The 22973-nt window shown below is 35.5% G+C and overlaps 1 protein-coding gene across 2 annotated transcripts in view; it reads right to left on the bottom strand.

The window, feature by feature from the left end:
• KIAA1958 (KIAA1958 ortholog) overlaps window positions 1-22973 on the bottom strand; it is a 163668-nt gene that overhangs the window by 34464 nt on the left and 106231 nt on the right. The window contains exon 2 of one of the 2 annotated variants that reach the window (XM_023727379.1): window positions 18282-18365. The exons of the other annotated variant lie outside the window; for it this stretch is intronic. Within the exon in view, the coding sequence (XP_023583147.1) occupies window positions 18282-18365 (84 nt within the window). The remainder of the gene's footprint in view (window positions 1-18281; window positions 18366-22973) is intronic. 2 annotated transcript variants of the gene reach the window in all.

A 22973-nucleotide genomic window follows, 5' to 3' on the forward strand; every position in this document is an offset into this window, starting at 1 on the left:
AAAAAAAAAATTTACAGCCTTGGAAACCCTATGGGGCAGTTCTACTCTGTCCTATAGGGTCACTACAAGTTGGAATCGACTTTATGGCAACAGGTTTGGGTTTTTGTTTGGTTGTTTTTGTGGTTACTTACTGAGTTGATTCTAAAGTTTATACAGGAGAGTAAATGCATAAGAAAGAGAATTTTGAAAATAATAATTGGGAGGCTATCGTCCTAAAAGATATAAACATATAACACTGTAATAATTTAGTTGGGGTAGAATAAACTTTAAACTGTTTAAGTTACTGGTAAAGAGATAGACAAATAGTCAATGCTACAGAAGAAAAGTCCAGAAAAGGTCTGTGTAAACTGATTATGTAATAAAGTGTTCAATATAAATTGTTGGAGAACAGACGGACTCTTCAATAAATGGTTGGAATAACTGGCTATCCAGTTGGAAAACAAAAACAAAAGCAAATTTAGATTCCTATCTCATACCACACACACAAAACACATTTCTAAATGTTTCCTTTTTTGAAAAGCTGTTTTCATAAAGGAGATGATTTGCATGATTTTGGGAGTGAGGAAAGCCTTCCTCAGCGTGACACAACCCAGAAAGTATAAAAATAGATTAATAGATTGGACTACATAAAAATTTTAAAAGACAATAGACAAATAAAATTAAAATAATAATAAAGACAATATACAGACCTAGAGAAGACACTTATAAATTTTAAAATGACAAAGGACATATAGAAAGCTCTATAAATCGACTGTAAAAAACATAGCTCACTAGGAAACAGGCCAAGAAATGACAGGCTATTATTCACGGGAGAATTATAAATAAGATGCATTAATATTAATCAGACATCATAAAGAAAATGAAATATATTTCACCTATCAGATTGGCAAAATACAAAAAGGTCCATACCTAAATGTTGGCCAAGATGTGGAGGAACTTGTACTCTTAGTCAATATTGGATGAATGTCTACATCAGTATAACTCTTTGGGAGGTAATTTGCTGCTTTCCAGCTAAATGCAGAAATACACGATGTGCCAAGATAAATGAACAAAGACATTCACCAAAGATCTGTTAGCAGAGGAATAACTAATTATGCATATATTTATATGCAGCCATTAAAAATTGTGCTAGCTTTCTATGTGTTAGCATGAAAACAGGTCCACAATGTATTATTAAGTTTAAAAAAACCAAACTTGCTTTAGGACAATATGAATAGCATCATTCCATTTCTGTAAGAAAAATAAAATAATCTCTTCATAATTGTATAGAAAAAAAATTTGGAAGGCTGTGCATCACGCTGGTTAGTAATTATCTCTGTGGGACTTTAACTTTTAAATGCATATATTATTTTTGCAAGTTATAAAAATCACTAGGAGTTTGAAAGATGTATATGTAGGAGAAAAAAATTCTTTTATTTGATCCAGGAATTCTTCTTTTAGAAACTTATCCTAAGGATTTAATTAGATATGTGTACAAAAATGTATGCTCAAGGATGTTCTTTAAGGCAAATTTATAAAAGTGAAAACCTAGAAACAATCTGAGTATCCACCCAAAGCATTATGAAATAGATTTTTGTACCAATCTATGCAAGGGAAAGTTATGTAGCTATACAACAATTACTTTCAAAGGCTATGGATCTTTTAAAAAGTTACAAAATAGCAAATATAGTTTTATTAAAAATACCAAAATAAAACATCAAAATGTTAACAGTTATCTATGGGTAGTACCATTCCTGTGGTTTGCCTCCTGCTTTATATTGATATCTATAGGGTCACTATGAGCTGGAATCGACTCAACAGCAACAGGTCTGGTTTTTTGTTTGGTTTTACAATTATTAGCATTTACTAAATTATTCACAATGAATATTTATTGCCTTAGCTTTAAAAAACATTATATATTTTAATAAAGCAATTGCTCATCTTATTTCTATTTTTTGAAATAATATTTCAGCCTAAAAATGTTTGTCATAAAATTCAGTGTTTGTTTTAAAAATTATCTTTTGAGGTAATAGATTACCAATATTAAGTATTTTACATATTAGCCATTTAGTCATTTGAAATCTTTCTGGAAAAGATAATAATGAATAAATAAATTGAAAACAAACTTTTTAGCAAAACATTTTCTGATATTTTAGGCTAAATATTCTTCTTCAATTCTAATATTCTTCCCTTTCAGAGAAGTAAAGCTTGTCACATTTTAAATGAATAACTTACACACATATTTAAAGATGGGTTCCTTGTTTCTATGAAAACATAAAGGAAGTTCTAACTATAAAAATTTTTAACAAAATTAAATACTATCATATCAAAATACAGTAGTTGTTTCTATTTGGAATATTCATCTATCAGTAAAGAATTTGGTAGTAAATTATTTAGATATGAAAGAAATACATTTACATTTCTGCAAAATAGCTTTGAGAGAGAACACTGTATTTTGCTTTAACATAAACATTTTTCTTTATTAAATTATTTTAGTAACAAAACAATTCTGATCCTTAGTGGTCAGAAACAACAACTGCCAAGCTTTTGGTTAGCAGCCGAGCTCTTAACCACTGTGCCACCAGGGCTCCAGTAATACCACAAAGATATCTGGAATTAACCAACTTAATTATTTTGAACAGCCATTCCTATCTGCTCAAAGAACATTGGCAAATGCACTAAGTACAATGAATGGTACACGGAGAATCACATACGAATAAAAACATTTTCCTACCAATGAGGAACCTAACATCTACTTAGCTTGGTATGACTTGGCACCTACCTAAAAAACTTCTGGCAAGGGGACTATTGGAGGTAAAGGAAAGTGGCCTACAGCACTCACAGACAGAAAGTTCATTGTTTGCTATGGAACTTTCTGCTCCATTAACAGGATTTTCAGGCCTAGAGGTTTAGGAAGCAAATGATTAATTCAGCCTTAGATGCATTCCTACAGGGTTTTCTCTGCCCTGTGACAGAGTTAGGCTGTGTCTGAGCAGTCACATGCAGAGACACTCCCCTTTCCAGTAGTCCCCCCTCCTCAGTAGTCAGAAACAACACTGTACATGGAATGCTTTGCTCACTATGTGTGATGGTTAATGTTGTCTACTTGGCTAGCCATGGTTGTCAGTATTATGTAATCATCCTCCATCTTGTGATCTAAGAGAATTTTCCTTGGGGGTGTGGCCTGCATTCAATATATACGATGTTCTGGCAAAACTGTCTCTTTCTCTCTCAATGCTGCATCTGACTCATCATTATCTGATGTCTGGTTTTTGGGATGTGAGCCAACAGCCTGCTGCCTGACCTGCAAATTTTCGGATTTGCCAGCTCTCACAGTCCCATGAGCCAGCAGGCTGCTGTCTGACCTGCTGATTTGGGGTTCCTTAGCCCCTGCAACCACGTGAGTCAGAAGTCTCCAGCCTGATGTCTGACCCACAGATTTGGGACTTGCCAGCCTCCACAACTATGTGGTAATGGGCTCAAACATAGCAAAGACTGTGAGGATAGCGCAGGACCAGGCAGTGTTTCACTGAGTTGGAACCAACTTGAAGGCACCTACCACCACAACTGAGTGAGCCATTTCCTTGAAACAAATCTCTCTCTATATACCTATAGATATATGCTTCACTAGTTTTGCTCCTCTAGAGAACCCAGCCTAAGACATTATGCACTGACCAGATTCTGGCGCCAATGTACACAATTCGATTCAAATTGTAGTCTGACTTACATTTTAAGTTGTTTAACTACAAAAATCAGCCAGCTTTGCAGAAAACCTTTATTAAATGAAGGAAGACTGGTCATTATACTCAAATACAGACAAAATACTATGAATAAAGCATGCTCGCTTGTGTTATAGAGACATCACTGACACTCACTGGCTGATTTTATTGGGTTGTTTTTCTTATTCCCACACGTTTTAGGCTGTACGAACACAAATATCAAAAACAGAAAATTACAACACATTAGAGGCAAACATTATACACATAATGGAATTAACTACTGGGACATAAAACTAGATTTTTATTTAAAGCACAAGTACACAGACAAATATGAAGCAAAAACAGTGAGCTGATAAAGATGAAAACATCTTAGTGTAAAAGATCAGTGAGCAGCAAAATAAAAATGAAGTCAACAGTATACTCTTATTAACAAAAAAATTCTACCACATTAGTACAAACATTAACTGGCAGAGGATTTATTAACCAAGAGCATCACAGTCATACATTTTAACATATTAACATAATTTTCCCTCCATTTCAACTCATTTTTCTCCTTTCTTTCACAAATTATAATTGTAGCAGCTTTAAAAAAAAAGTTTTAAAATATGATTAGCATGAAACAGGCACAAATGCGTTTTCATGTCATCAGTTAAAAGTCAAGTGGCCAGAAAATATATCAAAGATGACAGTCTATCAAATAGAGGAAAAGGCAACTGCATCCTCACAGAACTGTACTATGTTATTTCATAATTTTTTTTCTATGTATTAATTATATTCTATTTCTAAACAGATGCCTCATGTTAAATTATATTGGCTGAACTGATAAATCTACATAATTTCTTATTCCCAGTTAACATTCTTATAAGAAAGGTGGAAGACTTTAAGCCGAATACAGCATTCATTCTACTAAACCACAAATTTTCTTTATTTTAACAAATAAGTGAGTCATACATAGTGATTCTGTTGAGTCTAAAATGCTTCACCCCATTCATTTGCCCACCAGATTTCAGGCCTATGGGATTACAGTTAGACTTTCAGATTACAATGTAGAAGGTACAAACTATTGCTCACCATGGGGTTAATCTGGCAAATCTATGTCTAACCTTAGTAGTAAAAAACAGGTTAAAAGTCATGGGGGAAACATATTCTACAAATTAGAAACCTAATAAATGTATATGTGTTATTTGGTTTAAAACTTGCCCTGGCACAAAGGCCTCAGGACACAGAAAATAATCAGATGACCCAAAGGGGGAGAATAAATCTAAGAGCAGGACTGAACTGGACAAGCACCCAGGTCGAACAGAAATTGTTAAATCATCGTTTATCAGGATATATCACACCATGATCTTTGGTGCCCAAAAGAAATTCTAGGTACAAAGGCTTTGCCTAAAAACACCCAGTGCAGAAATCAATAAATGCTTTTGTCACTGGAGGTCACTGGACAAAAGCAGAGCTGCTTTAGAAAATGTAAAATGGAATTTCTTTTTATTGCTTTATCACTTGGTTGAGGGGAAAACGTTTAAAGCATGTTCTGGAGAAAAGGCTCACAGTTAAAATCTGCCTTTCTTTTCCTTAAGGAAAAAAGGGGTAGGGGCTTTGATGAATTAGTTCTAATATTCTTAGAATTAAATCAGCAATTTCAGCAGCAATGTCTCCAAATACAGCACTGGCTGTCGCTATGTATCTGACAGAAATACAAAGAGCCTTTATATAATTCAGGAGATTATCCCTTTGTTAAAGGAATCTTGTAATTACAAACCCATTGAACAGACATAACGGAAACTCTGTGCTAAGTGAGAAGTTTTGGCATCTTGGTGTAAAAAGGCTCTTCGGGAAGCAGCCTTCTTTTCTTAACATTTTAAGACAGCTTTCCTCCCATTTTAAATGTATAAATAAAGTGTAATGAGATTTCCTCCACGCAACTTTAACAAAGTATAGTAGAATTAATCCACTGAAACAATTTTCTCTCTACTTTGAGAGTTTGTTTGGAATTGCTTAGGCAAGATGGAAACATTAGGAGCCAAATTAAAGACAGGTGGGCATAAAAAAAAATTCTGATGATTGTAAGGCAACCAAGTATGTTAAACAAGTCTATAAAAATACTGAATTATAAGAGTTAATATTTGGGAAAGCTGAGGTTTCAATTGTCCCTTAAATGTACAATAAAATTTAAATATTATTATTAAATGCAATTCAAACAATAAGCCAAGATAACCAACAAAAATAATGTATGCACCTCATAGTCCTCTATTATTACATTGTTTAGTCTCAAAATGTCCAGATTAAGAGAAATTATGCAGCTACACGGTCATTCTATAGGATTTCTCTGCAACATGCTCCAGCATCAGAAAAAAAACAGATTTGAATTTCTAGAAAGGGAAACGCGAAAAGTTTGGAATTCTTGTTGGCTCTTTTTGCAAATGTTCTCCTTTCAAAGAGTTGGTGTAAGTGTGAAAGAAAAGCTGAAGTGGCCTGGGATCATACATATGAAACAAGATAGTTTGGCACCACTTGACAACTACAATATTTTCTTCTGTAGAGGCCACTAAATGCTGGCTCAAAATATTAAACAATGAAGTACATATATTTCCAAGTCACACATACAAATGTCGACTGGCACAGCCTCTCAGCACAGTTTTTCAGTTTAACTACAATAAGTGATAGCAGCAATGGTTAACATTTCTACATAAACACCACAAACACACATATGAAAGAGCACTTTACAACAACATGCAAAATCTCAACAATGACATCACTGAATATTACACAATGCATAGAAATTGTAATGGTTTTTGGCAAGATGTTTTTTGTAACAAATGCTTTAAAAAACGAAAGTTCTTTTGTTATAAATGCTATTTAAAAAGCTGTAATACAATGGACTGTTGTTATAAAAGTTCAGTTAGATAAAGTTAATCTGAGTGGATTAATACTAACCATGGACCTGATATTTCATCCAGTATAAACCGTCAATTAGAAACTAATGTCTAGGGGAAGTATACTAAGGTATTTGATTTATAAAATCTAAGAATTACAGAAGTAAACAGGCAAAAAAAATCACTAAAATATAGTACGTACAATTACTGTTAGGTTTCCATATTGCTGATGTCTTCCTAATTCTGCTACCACAAATAAATTTATGGCAAAAGATTTTCAAAGCTCTTATTGAAATGAATGTATAATGATGGAAATGCTCTCTAATTCCAGTATAATACAAAAAAGAACATTAGACGTCTAACAAAATTCAACATGCCATAAAGACTTTTTTTTAAAGCATCCTTGAATTTGATGTTTTTTCTTCAACCATGATTTGATAATTGTAACTTGAAAGATAAAAATTTGCAAATGTTTTAATATCTATGAATTCCTTTTCAGAAGAATAAACGAGAAAATTTATACTTTGTATTTTTATATCTTCCTGCTGTCTCTTTCACTAGTTCTTTTTCCTTCCCCTTATGATCTCCAAATATATTCATTTTAGAAACATAATTATGTTGATGAAAATTTGCCAAAAAAAAACCATGATACGTCCCAAACCTTCAAGTATGATTTTAAAATATTTTATATTTAAAATATAAACCTTCTTTACACTAAAACAGGATATTGCAGACTCATTCAAAACCAATTAATATGGATGCTATGTAGCTGGATACTCAAGTGAATACCAAATTAAAGAAAAACTTAATTTTTAGTTCATAATCTATAACTAGAATTCACATACTTTAAGACTATAGTCTTAAAGTAAATGTGGTGGGCTAAGAGATGTCTGTTAAAATAAAAAGGAGAACAATTACATTCAGAGATTCTCCCATCAAATTTCAAAAGTTGTTAAAATCAAAACACAACATTACACAATGAAACATGAAAAATCACATGCAGAAATAGCCTATCTGGAAAACTGGTAACTTGAACCTACTCCTAATAGAAACTTGATTGAGGGCTTGAAAAATAATTTCAATTTTGAAAACAATGAACTCCTTCTCAGTAGAAATGTAGGGTTTTCTTCCCTAACCTCTTATCTATGAATTAGAAGTCAAGGTGTCTGGGTTCTAGTCCTGGCTCTTCCTCTAATGAGGTGCATACACCCGGACACTCACTGAATCTCCTTGGGGCTGTTTCTTCCTCTGTAAAAAGAGAGATCAGATGTTTCCAATCTTATTTTACACCCCAGCACAGCTGAAGGATGTATAATAGAGGTAACAGTGGCTCATTCAGTCTAGTTAAGTTTCAAAGTAGAAAGGTATGAGAACCCCTGGGGAGTCTGTGTTTAGGAACCTGTTCTCTTTGCAATCTCCATCTCCTTGCCCACCCACCCTGGAAGACAGGCTGACCTCTATTCTTCACAGCACTGAAAATCACTGGGCCAGATGATCTCTTGGGTTCTTTCCAAGTCTAGCCTCTATGAATATAATCCAACAAAGAAGATGGTTTACATTAACACTGACCTAATGAATACTCTGATCACATTAGTATTTTGAATTAATTTTCTGACTGTAATTGAGCAAAGTTATGGTTTACATAAAAACTCAATTTATGGTTTAAAATTTTTTTTTTTTAATGAACTCTTCCATACCAAATCAGATCTTTCCCTTAGCTTTGGCAGGCCTTTTTTGTCAATATACAAATACGCTGGACCAAGAGAAATTTTGAATATTTTTTTTCTGTTTAGAATAGTGAAATCAGAGTTGCTGGCAGTTTGTCAATATCATCCTCTCTTTTCTGCTGTTACATCATTAGAAATACACCAACCAGACAACACAGCCAGGATGATTTCTGCAGTGTATTTCGTTATTCTAATTCTATTCTATAGCGAGGATCTCTAAAACTATCCTAGCTTCATCGCTTTGCCTTACGAAAAGCTATGCACTCATATCATCTCAGCCAGAACCAAGTGGGGAGGAAAAGCAATGTTTGAATCCATGCATTAAAAAAAAAAAAAAAAATCAATTGCCCATGTCAATACCAAAACCAAACCCATTGTCATTAATTCCAGTTCATACTGATGCTATAGGACAGAGTGGAACTGCACCACGGGGTTTCCAAGGAGCAGCTGGTGGATTAGAACTGCTGACCTTTATGGTTAGCAGCCGAGCTCTTAACCACTGTGCCACAAGGGCTCCTCCTTGTCAAGTGTTTCTTAATAATTAACTCTGTCTCTCTGTACTGTATCATATGGTAGATGTGCAGAGCTGTATATAAAAGAATTCTATTTGGGAAAAATGAGCTCCAGTGGCACAGTGGTTAAGTGCTTGGCTGCTAACTGAAAAGTTGGCAGTTTGAAACCACCAGCCGCCCAGCAGGAGAAAGATGTGTCAGCCTGTTTATCTGTAAAGATTTGCAGCAGCCTTGGAAACCCTATGGGGCAGTTCTACTCTGTCCTATAGGGTTGCTATGAGTCGGATTAGACTCAATGGCAACAGGTTTTGTTTTTGGTTTTATTTGGGATTATTAAACTGATTATTAAACTCTATTAAACTGATAGAGAACTATTTAATATTTATAACTATTTTTTCATGAATGAACCTTTTATAAAACACCTTACTGCAATAACATATTTATAGAAGCTAACTATTACAGTTTTATTCTGGCTAGAGAAGATCAAAATACTCCTTCCCCATAGATAAAGAAAACCAGTTAGAGTAAGTCTGATTAAAATTGAAGGTGTTTTCCTCATATTCAACTGTGGTGCTAGTCTAAGCAGAAAAAAATCTGAACTGATTTCACAGTCTAATTCTGGGAATCATAAGGAAAGTATTTTTCCCACAAGAGCTTTGTTACAAGAATCATGATACATTAAAAAACAAACACAAAAAAAACCACCAACAACAGGACCCTCTATTAAGTACTGGCACCAAACTTGCAGGCAAGACCAAACTCCCTGGTAGACTGGCAACCAATACTCAATATCTAGTCCACAGTAATATCTGCTTCTGGGCTTAAGAGAATTATTCCCCTTGTCTAGAACACACGTTCCTATCTGAATTATAAGAAACTTCATTGAAATTGGGTTTGGTGCTCTATTTGAGATAAAACTAAATGAGAATGGCTTGTCAGGTGCCGTCAAGTTGGTTCCAATTCTCAGCAAACGTATGTACAACAGAACGAAACACTGCCCGGTCCCGCACCATCCTCACAATCCTTGCTACGTTTGAGCCCATTGTTGCAGCCATTGTGTCAATCCATCTCGTTGCGGGTCTTCTCTTTTGATGACCCTCTACTTTACCAAGCATGACATCCTTCTCCAGGGACTAGCACCACCTGATAACATGTCCAAAGTATGTGAGACAAAGTCTCACCATCCATGCTTCTAAGGAGCATTCTGGCTCTACTTCTTCCAAGACAGATTTGCTCATTCTTCTGGCAGTCCATGGTGTATTCGATATTCTTCACCGACATCATAATTCAAATGCATCAATTCTTTGGTTTTCCTTATTAACTGTCCAGCTTTCGCAAGCATATGGGGCGAGTGAAAATACCATGGCTTGAGTCAGGCACGTCTTAGTCCTCAAGGTGACATCTTTGCTTTTTAACACTTTTAAATAGGTCTTTTGCAGCAGACTTACCCAATGCAATGTGTCTTGATTTCTTGACTGCTGCTTCCACAGGTGTTGATTGTGGATCCAAGTAAAATGACATCCTTGACAACCTCAATCTTTTCTCCATTTATTACTATGTTGCTTATTAGCCCAGTTGTAACGATTTGTTTTATGTTAAGGTGTAATACATACTGAAGGCTGTAGTCCTCGATCTTCATCATTAAGTGTTCAAGTCCTCTTCACTTTCAGCAAGCAAGATTATGTCATCTGCATATCACAGGTTGTTAATCAGTCCTTCTTCAATCCTGATGCCCAGTTCTTATTCATATAGTCCAGCTTCTCAGATTATTTTCTCAGCATACAAAATGAGTAAGTATGGTGAAAGGATACAACCTTGACACACACCTTTCCTGATTTTAAACCATGCAGTATCCCCTTGTTCTGTTCAAACAACTGCCTCTTGGTCTATGTACAGGTTCCACATGAGTGCAATTAAGTTTTCTGGAATTCAAGTTCTTCACAATATTATATATAATTTGTTACGATTTACAGTCAAATGCCTTTGCAAAGTCAATAAAACACGGGTAAATATCTTTCTGGTATTCTCTACTTTCAGCCAAGATCCATCTGACATCAGCAATGATATCCGTTGTTCCACATCCTCTTCTGAATCTGGCTTGAATTTCTGGCAGTACCCTGTCGATGTACTGCCACAGCTGCTTTTGAATGATCTTCAGCATAATTTTACTTGCATATGATATTGATATTGTTCAATAATTTCCACATTCCATTGGATCATCTTTCTTTGGAATAGGCACAAATATGGACCTCTTTCAGTTGGTTAGCCAGGTAGCTGTCTTCCAAATTTCTTGGCATAGATGAGTGAGTACTTCCAGTGCTGCATCTATTTGCTGAAACATCTCAGTTAGTATTCTGTCAATTCCTGAAGCCTTGTTTTTCACCACTGCCTTCAGTGCAGCTTGGACTTCTTTCAGTACCATTGGGTCTTGATCATATGCTACCTCCTGAAATGGTTGTACTTTGACCAATTCTTTTTGGTACAGTGACTGTGTATTCCATCTTCTTTTGCCGTTTCCTGTATCATTCAATTTTTTGTCCATAGAATCCTTCAATATTTCAACTCAAGGCTTGAAATTTTCATCAGTTCTTTCAGCTTGAGAAATGCTAAGTGTGTTCTTCCCTTTTGGTTTTCTAACTCCAGGTCTTTGTACATTTCATTATAATATTTTACTTTGTCTTCTCCAGTTGCCCTTTGAAATCTTTTTTTCAGCTCTTTTACTTCATCATTTCTTCCATTTGCTTTAGCTAGTCTACATTCAAGAGCAAGTTTCAGAGTCTCTTATGAGGAATCGGGCAGAAGGGAGGAGTGTGCTGTCGCAGAATGGGGTGAGCGGTTGGGGTCTCATAACAATGTATGTTAGAAAAAAAATTCTGTATGGGAGACTAACTTGAAATGTAAACTTCATTTAATTACAACAATAAAAAAAAAAGTTTCAGAGTCTCTTCTGATATCCATTTTGGTCTTTCCTGTCTTTTTAACTACTTTTTGCTTTCTTCAAGTATGATGTCCTTGATGTCATCCCACAGCTCATGTGGTCTTCAGTCATTAGTGTTTAATGTGTCAAATCTATTCTTAAATGGCCTCCAAATTCAGGTTGAGATATACTCAAGTTCATACTTTGGCTCTCATGCACTTAATTTTCTTCAGCTTCAACTTGCACATGAGCAATTGATGGTATGTTCCGCAACTGGCCCCTGGCCTTATTCTGACTGATGGTACTGAGCTTCTCCAGTGTCTCTTTCCACAGATTTATCGAATTGATTCCTGTGTATTCTATCCAGCGAGGTCCATGTGTATAGCTACTGTTTATGTTGTTGAAAAAAGGTACTTGCAATGATTGAGTCGTTTGTCTTGCAAAATTCTATCGTGCTCTCCTGTGTCATTTCTATCACCAAGGACATATTTTTCCAACCACTGATTCTTCTTGTTTCCAACTTTTGCATTCCAATCACCAGTAATTACCAATGCATCTTGATTGCATGTTTGATCAATTTCAGACTGCAGAAGTTGGTAAAAATATTTAATTTCTTCATCTTTGGCATTAGTGGTTGGTGTGTAAATTCAAATAATATTCATATAAACTGGTCTTCCTTGTAGGAGTATGGATATTATCCTATCACTGACAGCATGGTATTTCAGGATAGATCTTGAAATGTTCTTTTTGACAATGAATGCCATGCCATTCCTCTTCAATTTGTCATCCCAAGCATAGTAGACCATATGATTGTCCGATTCAAAACGGCCAATATCAATCCATTTTAGCTCACTAATGCCTAGGATATTGATCTTCAAGTGTTCTATTTCAATTTTGTCAACTTCCAATTTTCCTTGATTCATATTTCGTACATTCCACGTTCCATTTATTGACGGATGTTTGAAGCTGTTTCTTCTCAATTTGAGTCATGCCACATCAACAAATGGACAACCACTTAAATACATAATTAGTTGTGCACATACACACTGACCTCATGACAAAATTAATCATTCTTTGAAGAGTGACACAAACTCTTTTGCTCTCTAGTCATGGCCAGGGGAAACAAAGTGTGGAATATCCAATCTCAAAATAACCTAAGTAACGGAGCCTGAATAATGTTGTGCTAACAAACATGCCAGGTGATGGCACGGATCTCAATCGATTTGGAGTTGAATGAACATTGATGATTTTATTACACTAGGGATTTCATTCATAATTTATCACTTCCAGAGGGCATACGGAAGCACAACAAATCACTTTGAGAACACACACATATAGCAAAAAAGGACAGTGCTTAACGGGATCTGGATCTAGTTTCAGAGTCTAATGTTCTTAGGCACTAACTGTGATATTGGCAACCCATCTGAGTTCTCTGGATTTTCTCATTTATAAAACAGAAATAATAATACCTCATAAGGCTCCTATGAAAATTAAGTGAAACAATTTACAGAAACAGTAAAATAGTATATGGTAAGAATAAATGATAGTCATTGATGACAAATTTGTACATTTTCATGCATGTGTGTATGTATGTGAGCACAACAGATAGTGCAGAAATGGCTTCACCTTATTATTTATTTTAAAACAGGTCCTAAGGAAGATTCTCCACAAAATTCTCAAAGTAGTAACATGTATTCTGTAGCCAAAAAAAAAAAAAAAAAAAAGATTAAAAATAAATAATGGACTAATCGCACGAGTACGAACAATTTGGAAAACTGCAAAATACGGTTTTTTTTTTTTGCTGGGCTATCGAAAATGAAACTTTTATTATAGTATCTTTTATAAGCTCTTTGAAAGCTGGGACTATCTTACACATCTTTGTACCCATTCCAGTGACTAGATTCTATGTGTTCAATAAATATATGTTGATGTGACTAGAAATTTTTATCTCAGTAAAATCATTTAATTTCATGGCATCTGGAAACTAAGCCGTATGATTTAGGGAAGTTAATGTTGCAAAAGTTTCGGCGAACAATGATCTAACTGAAAAACAAGAGATCTGATCCATGTTAGAAAATTTTCATACTATTCCTTGGTAGATTAGGAAGCAATTTAACCTAGGGAAAATCATACGTATTACACAACAACATTTTAAATAGCTGATGTAGATTTATAAATCATACTCAGACTAGCCCTACTAACCAGGACAACAAATATAATATTAAGTTCTTCTGGATAAATATCTTGAATGTCTCTAACTTTTCTCAAACATTATGGTTTTATAAAAAATTGTTAACATCTATGTGTTCAAGTTTTCAATAAGTCACTCATATGAATATGGAAAAAGGATCGAATTATGCAGCTATATCATCCAAATGCTGACAGATGGGTTCAGCATTTTTGTTGTAGATGCTGCAGAACTTCCAGTCACGTGAGGGGCAGTGGATAATTTTTTACATGACATGACATTGATCTTAAAGTATAAACTTTGCAAATACAGCTTTATTGGTTTTGTATGAACCAAAGGACTTCTTGGGAAAGCAGCTTATTCAGCTGTGCTTAACACTTGCTGGACTGTTAGATTTTTGCTAAAGCACATATGTGATTTTGGCATCTACCTCTGCCACAGTTTGAACATGATTTTTTTTTTTTTTTAAAGTTAAAATTACAGATAATAAAAATGGTATCTGGCAGTGGTATGTCCTCAATATTGTTTAGATAAAAACACAAAATTTAGAGGTAGTTGCAGATAATTTTCATAATTCAACTAACTCAAAGAGATACTGTAATTTGACTATGCTTCTACCAAGACATTCTTTAGGAAGCAGTCTTCTAAATTAAATGTGACAATGTTCCCATTTGGTCTGAGTTACCATAGCAAAATATAAGTAAAAAAGAATAATTTACATTCTCAGTTTAGTTGTGTTCTAAATGAAAATGCAATAGATGAAGCAAGAGAGAGATTTTCATTTCAGTATCTTAATATAATATAGAGATTTGGAATCTTCTAGCTCTGCTTCCTCAGCACATACTGCCTTTCTTCCTCATGACAAACTTACTTTGCTGTCAAAACATGTATCAAGAATCTAGAAACATGTCAATGCAAAATCACATTTTAAGTGTTTCATAGATTTTTTTTTTTTTTTAAAAGAGGTAACCCATGTTAAAAAAAACCTTACTTTTAAAATGAGTGTTTTTAAAGCAAGGCATCTTATGCACTTCTAAACTGGTTATGAAATCAGGAGAACAGGAAGGTTTTGTAAAGAGAACTGGGAGAAAAAGGCCCTGGGGTTCAAAATGAATGGAAAAGGAGGAAATAGAGGGCAAGCGTGCCACTATGAAAGATCACTCAGCATTCCTTTTAATCCTCAGACAGCCTTGAGAGATGGGAAGAGACTATGTCCCCATCGCTGGCTCAAGTTACTGGAAACTAATGACTTAGTTGGTACTGAGAAAGGTGGATAGAAAAAACTCTGGTATCAGATGACAGACAGCAACCATTTCCTTAGCTATCATCTAATTCAGTTGTCTTGATGTCACTGTAAACTGGAGATAACTCACCTTTTCAGAATTATTGATAGGATTAAAGATAATATATACAGAAATAAATATGCATGTATGGAAATATGTCTGGAGAAATATTTACCACAGTGTTAACAGTGGTTATCTTTTGGCTAGCAATTTTTGAGTACTTAATTTTTTTCTTTATGCTTACCTGTATTTTCTAATTTTCTTTTAATTAGTAACTATTACTTATACAACTAATAGGTGTAAATCACTTAGCACAGTCCTGGAACTCATACTGGTCCAAACACGACAGCTATCATTATTATAAAAAAATAAAGCAAGATGTTGCCCTATCAATGAGCTTCTGTTCTCTCTTTGCTTCTGGATATATAAATGGATGTCTCTCTATGGAGGAAAAGTCACGAAAATGAAGTTAATGCCACCACACAATGTCCGTGGCAGACTTTCCACTCCTGAGCTAAATGAAAGGTCACAGCTTAGAAAAATGGGTCTTTATGACTTAGTTTTGGAAAGAGTTGCCCAGCCATGGGAAAGCTCAGCTAACATGATGATTTTCAGCAACGCAAATCAGAATGAAATTTGCCCTAGTCATACAAAATTTATACATAAAATACCACCTACCTTCCTAGCCACTGCAAATTATGAGGTTGCCTTGAAGAACAAACACATCCCAGTAGAATGCCCAGACCCATAAAGCGATTAGGATTTGGAGTTTATGTGTGGTAACAGTTATACAAGATAGGAACCTAGCTCAGTATTATATTGGTTCTAACATCTAAATTTATTTTATTTTTGAAATATCTTAACTAATAACTCACCACAGCCTTCGAAACGTGAAAACAAAGACCTTGTAAAAACTACCACAAATATTGTTTAACCAAAATTAACACTATTATAATGCGTTTACATTTACTGTAGAAGAAACTGCTCATTTTCAAGAATGCTTTGAATTCAGCTAAATCTGATAACAAAATGATGTAACCTAAAACAAGTGTCAGTATTCCTTTGATCTCAACTACAGAGTCCAGTAACCCCCTAGGGAAAGGAGACCAAAGTTTAATACTTTTAAATAAATAATTCAGGTTATTTGGGCTTTGAAGAGGATGAGTTTTTTTGGTTGTTGTTGTCTCGAATAATGCTTCTAGATTTTTAATAAGACTTTTTCATTCTCTACCTTCTCTTTGTGCTGTGATATACAATCTAATGCTTGGTAACATTTTTAAAGCTTCAGCAGTTTTAAATTCTAATAAACGCGATAAACAAACTTCACTTACACTGATTTCTAAGAGAACAAAGGAAATTCTGTTGGTGATCCAGGTTCAAGTACAACAGTAAAAATTAGCCATGTAACAGTCTTTTTTGCCACAATATTAGACTTTGCATATTATTTAAAAATCACATATCTTTCAAAGTGAATGGCACCTTTAATCCTTTCTCTTCCCCAGTACCTTTCCCAAAAGGAAAAGATATAGCTAAAAATACTGGATTTTCACACATTGTAAAAAATGAGGCACAGGAGCTAAAATTCTAATTAAGTTAAAAAAAAAAGAGTATGTAAATAATTTGATGTCAAGCTTATATCAACACTTCATATTCTGGATCAGACTGAATACAATTTTGTGTAAGCAGTAAAGCTGGTGTTGCTTCCTCCTGGTTAATACAGAATTTTAAAAATTAAAAAAATAAAGCCATTTATTAAGTAGACTAGAAATTAGTGACAGGTGGGAAGGAAAAGCAGGAGTTGAGGACATAGCATCTAGGATGACTCTAAGTTTCCTTTTTGACAGTTAAAAAAACAAAAACAAAAACAAAATTCCTTCTCTACTCTGTCTTGCCTGAGAACCACTATGGTTTTGTAAAGTCTGTACCAGTAATTACATTTAATCACCCACAAGTACATTTCTCTTAAATCTATAAATACTATTTTGTAATACTAAACTATCTCTATTGGCTTATTTGTAAAAAGAAAAATATATATTTTTATAAAGTTAACACTGAAAGAGTATATTATCATAGTTTCTCTGGACACAGTAACCAAATTGGGGTCTTGCTCAAGCCACCTGGTCAAGCAGTGTCTGAGGAAGAGTCATAGGAGGCAGAGACGATGAAATTGCCGCTGTTGGAGTGGCCAGCCACTGACTGGGCGGCCTGCTGGCTCAGATTGTTACAGATAAGCACCAGCTGGTTGCTCTGGGCCTCGGACAAGGTGCTGCAGCTCTGATACACACTGAAGTTGGTTTTCCTGCCGGGGATGTTGCCCTTCTCACACATGGTCTTCACCATCTTGGCCAGCTTGTTCTTCCCGAGGGCCTGGCAGTTGTACCAATGTAGAGCCGCCAAGTTCACGACTGGCTTGATGGACAAGTAGAAAGGGGCATCCTCATAGCGCATGGCAGGAGGCCGCCGCTGAGCATACTCCTTATAGTCCTGTACGGGGCAGGTTTGCGGGGCATGCTGGGTGGCATACACACGGGAGTCCGTCCCACCTCTCTTGGTTTTGGCATTCAGGTCACCAGTGTCTTGACCCATCCACTCCAAGTATTCCAGGCCTGTTTCTGTTACTCGGAGCCGAATATCACCCCATTTCAAGGTAGATCCATGGAAGCCTGTGCAGTGCCCAAAAGCTTTTGTGTTGTTGAGCCAGACAAGGTTGAGCAGACCCTCAGGATTATAGCGGCTTAGTAGTCCCCTTTTCCGCAGAATGAGTTCATCAGCAAAGGTGAGCTTCATGGACTTGTGTGGCTTATTTCCTTTTCCTTTGCAGCGGAGTTCAATTTGCTTCTGTTTCAGGGCCTCTTGGGAACGCTTGAATTCCTTATCTCTGGTGATACTATAGCCATACCTGTGTTCTTTCAGATACCGCTCAAGCCCACACTGGTAATTGGCCAAGCTGTTGGGTTCATATTCAGACCCATCCTTCTGCCTGGCATCAACAAAGAAGGAGGCAAGGTAAGCATCCAACTCCTTGCAAGGGATGACATAAATCTCTCTTGTTTCAGAAGGATACTTGGAGATGAGGAACTCGCGGAAATTGCGGAGCGCGGTCTGTGTGCTCCGGATGGTTTTCTCATTCTGCTCCCTGCTGAGCTCAGCTGCTCTTTCATCCTGGTCTGCAACAAATTGGGGAGGGGAGGGATAGAGAGGGTGTTGATGAGTTCAGACAATGCACTTTCTACTCTGAAATAAAGTTTCCTTTTATAATGAAAAGGGAAGGAAGGAATCAATTTTACAGAGATCACTGATAAACATTATTCACATACCTGTCACTTTATAATAGCCACCTGCAGTTTCACAAATGATGTACTAGACAACAGTACGGCCCATTACAATCAAAATGAGCTTCTCGTGTCATTGGCACATAGTTTAGTGCAGGAGGATTATTGAAACAGTGAGGTTAGAGGCAGCCGTCATTTTAAGAAAAATGTCAGACAGAAGTGTGATGTTTATCCTATTGCAATGTGCAAGGGCCCCATTATAGCTGACGAACACATCCTGAAGCACTTCATTTGTGAAGCCAGAGGTTGTACTGGTTCTATTTTACTGAATTAAAGCAGAACATTTATATTTGTTATTTTAACACATCACTAGAGATCTATATTTAAAAATTATTAAACATCATTTACAGTAGACACTTGCTCATCTACAGTAATCTGGGTAAATACAGTCCATAAATATTCTGTATGTAAATGCAGGGCAGTATGTAATTAGTGATAAAAAAAGTTTTGGTATACTGGAGGGTAATGAAGATAAAACTTCAAGGCCAAAAGACAGAACAATGAAATTTGAATTAAGCTGTTATATTCAAGATGTAAGGAAGTGGAGTCTGCCTCCTAGATAATTTTATTAATTTATTATTTATATCCCACCACCATGAGGTGTCTCTTTCCATTATGGATCATTCATCATTAAGTAATGTTGCTCTAGAGTAGTGGCCCTCACATGCTTCACTGTGCTTAAGAATCACTCAGGCTCTAGATCAAAATGCAGATTGCCAGGTAGCAGACCTAAGAATCTGCATCTTAACCAGCAATGCCATGCTTGTGCTAAGGGTCGAGAGAATACACTTGGAGAAGTTCTAATGTCTATATCTATGCAGGAAACTCTACTCCATTTTACTCATTTCTTTATAATGATTAATTTAAATATGGTTTAAATTAAATTTAAATGGTTTCATTTCAGTAATATGTAATTTAAATTTGAGATCTTAATATTAACAATGGTAGACATGAAAAACAGTTTATCTAGAAAATGTTTAGTAGGAAAAAAACACCCATAAGAGGTTAATTTAAAACACCATAAAAACGAAAATTCTGATTCTAAAGTATAAGGTATAAAAAGCATTTTGCTTATCTCAATTATTTAGGAAAACTTCAGATTACTTTGTTAGGTTGCTCAATGGAAGTCTTCTTAATTACCACAAGTAAAAAAACAAACAAACAGTTGCCGTCGAATTGATTCCAACTTATAGCGACCCTATAGGACAGAGTAGAACTGCCACATAGGGTTTCCAAGGAGCAGCTCGTGGAGTCGAACTGCCGACCTTTTGGTTAGCAGCCGAACTCTTAACCACTTCACCGCTAGGGCTCCAACTACCACACACAATAAAAATAAAAATTTCTAATAAACTGGATTTTATTCACAAAACATACTACTTTTGTATTACTATATCCATTTATGAACAGACATGATATTTTAAAATAACAATTCTAAGGAATAATTGCCAAAATCTACATAATTTCTTAAAATGAAATGAACTAAAATTCACTAACCTAGCTAATTAGATACTTTTATAGACATATTTTTGAGGGATAACATTTGCAAAATTCAAATACACAAAGCATAGTTTATCCTTCCATAGACTTAACTTTCATTTATGCTATTTTCTTCCAGTTGAAACTGCTTATATATTCACAACAAAGAAGTATATCTTTCAATGAAAAACATGGAAGCCACAGGATGTATGTAACTTTACTATGATGGCTTCCTGAGCTGCTTACATGTAAAGTCAAAATACAAAGCACGTCTGTGTACTCTGACTACTTGATCAACTATTATCTCAGTGGTCTTCAAACTGAGGTACATGAAAAATTTCCAAGAAATATACGTTCACAGACAATTTTAGGGGAGTTTTCCAGTTCTTCAACTTCCACATGGATTTTTTCCTAACTTATCTGCCTGACACGAAGACTGAGTTTGTACTTGTTACCATCCTAGATCCACTGTGGTCCATACTCTGGGGTGTAAAAGACTTTGGAGAGGCAAACCAAATTGAGAAATCAACAAAGAAACCCACAAGGCTTCTTGTGCTTCTCTGTCTTACACATATTTTGGTATTAAGTAAAATTTGCCATTAGAAGTAGGATACTTGGGCCTGAGTTGGGGTGTTTTAAATTCAGGACAGCTGATGTGGTATAAGTGAGGCTGATTATTTTAATTAGAACTGTAATATCTTGCAGGACTACCAAAATGTTCAAGACAAAGTAGATAAACCAATGGCTTAAATTTTATTCATTTCTTTCATATTAAATGTGCTTTACTCACACGGTGTGTAATAAATATTATCAAATCATATGAAATATCGATTCTGGTACAGTCAATCCTCATCTTTGTTATATAAAATATTCAATATTTTCCATCTCCTTTTTACAAAAATAAAATGATTGAAATTTATGATGAAAACCTTTGGATGTCAATTTTTAAATGAGCAAGGAGTATACACCCACTTCTCACTTATTGACTATCTTGTTATCTGACATCTCACATTTATGACAATGGTAAAAAGTCTACTATCTGACTATTTTGTGCATTAACGACGTACATCTGGCAGTAACGAATTTCGAGGTATGAGGTGACAGTAATGCTGGCTGTGATGGTTATGTGTCAACTTGGGTGAGCCATGAATCTCAGCAGTTTGGCAATTACGTAATGACGTAGTCCTCCTCCATTTTGCGATCTGATGTGGTCATCCTCCACTTTCACATGACGCCAATTTTGGCGTAACGACCTTGTCTTTGGAACCTAACCATATTGATAAGTGAGGAATGGGTGTATACAGTTTTTTCAAAATTCTCCTAAGGATTATGTGAGCAAAAAAGTTTAAGTGTGTCGGACTTAAGTGGCATTAGTCAGTTTGCCACAAGCAGACCTGGTGAAGAAGACAATGCAGGGGTCCAGAGTGCTGACATGGGCATCATTCACCTGTGATGGTTCCCTGGGTGAGGCAGTCAGCTCTCCTGCTTCTGCATTTCACAGCTGACTGACACATCAGCATCTCTTCAACTCAGCCCTCAGCTCAGCCTTGTTTTTAAGCCTTTTCCTCCTTTCTACTTAGTTAAAAAAGAGCCATTCCATCTCTAGGAAAATAAAACTAAAGAAAAATGTCACACTGTCATATTCCTTTCTAACAACCTAGAATGCTCTGTAACAGAGGATTGGGAGGGTACAGAAGCCCTCATTCATTTTGCTGAATAAGGAGAAGGAAACGGCTTTAAAATCAAGTAACAATAAGACATTTCTCAGCTAATAACAAAATCAAACAAGAACAGGGAAAATCAGTAATAAAATGTACAACTGTTACAATTATATTGCATTTATCTCTAGTTTTAGAAAATTTTCTGATCCACTTCCTTTTAAAAACTTTTTATTATATGTAAGATACATACAATAAAGTAGACTAGTCATAAGTGCATGAAATTAATTTTCACAAATTGAACACACCTGTGTATCCAGCATCAGATGAAGAAAAAGATCACCAGCACCCTAGAAGCCTTCTTCGCGTCCCTTTCTTCCAGTCACCACCTCCCAACAAGAATATCTGCTATTCTGACTTCTAACACCATAGATTCGTTTGGCCTACTACTGTAACTTATAGGAATGGAATCTTAGAGGATGGACTCTTTTGTGTCTGGCTTTTGCTCAACATTATGTTTTTGAGTTTCATCCATCTTGTGTGTAGTTGAAGAAGGGGGCTGAGATATCTTTGTTCTGTGTTCTCAAAGCCAGAATTCTGATAGGGACCTTATAAATGTTCACTGAATGTTTCCTGATCACACAAAATCTACTATATGAAGAAGGGTTACATTCCTGAAGATTTTTGGCATTCGTCCATAAATTAGAAGTCAAATTTCACTGGTTTTGTTTTGAATGTATGTGGTAAGAAATATACAGCTTGGGTTCTAAATAGCACTGCTGTTTATCTAATGCTGATGATAAGCACTTTTTTTTAACATACAAAAAAAAGGATATAATATAAAGATCATTTTCAATTATCTCAAGAGAAGCAGGTATATGGTGCAGCAGGCAAACTGAATGAGTCAGTGTTACTAATGAAAAAACATTACTGAGATGGCTAAAAGGTCTTATTAAGGAAGTTGTGATTAATAAATTCTAAAAACTGGACTGCGAGTAAAATCCCAAAGGTCTAGAAAACTGAATGAAGACAGACTGGCAGCCAAAAATATTTAAGTACAAGTTATTTTTTCTAAGCAGATCAAGTACTTAACAATTAGAAATGAAGTTTTACAGACGGTGAATGAGCAGGCATCAGAATAATGTCTCCTATGCCTTCCATGAACCCAAGCACTCAACAGTCTAATCAACACGTGTACCCAGATCTAAAATATGTTAAGATCTGTCCCTATAAAACTGCTCTTTCTCTTCAGTGCCTTCACACCCAATCATTTGCCACAGCCTGAAACCTGAGTGCCATTCCTGACATT

The sequence above is a fragment of the Trichechus manatus genome, unplaced genomic scaffold (assembly GCF_000243295.1).
Source record: "Trichechus manatus latirostris isolate Lorelei unplaced genomic scaffold, TriManLat1.0 scaffold00016, whole genome shotgun sequence".
Classification (NCBI taxonomy): Eukaryota; Metazoa; Chordata; class Mammalia; order Sirenia; family Trichechidae; genus Trichechus; species Trichechus manatus.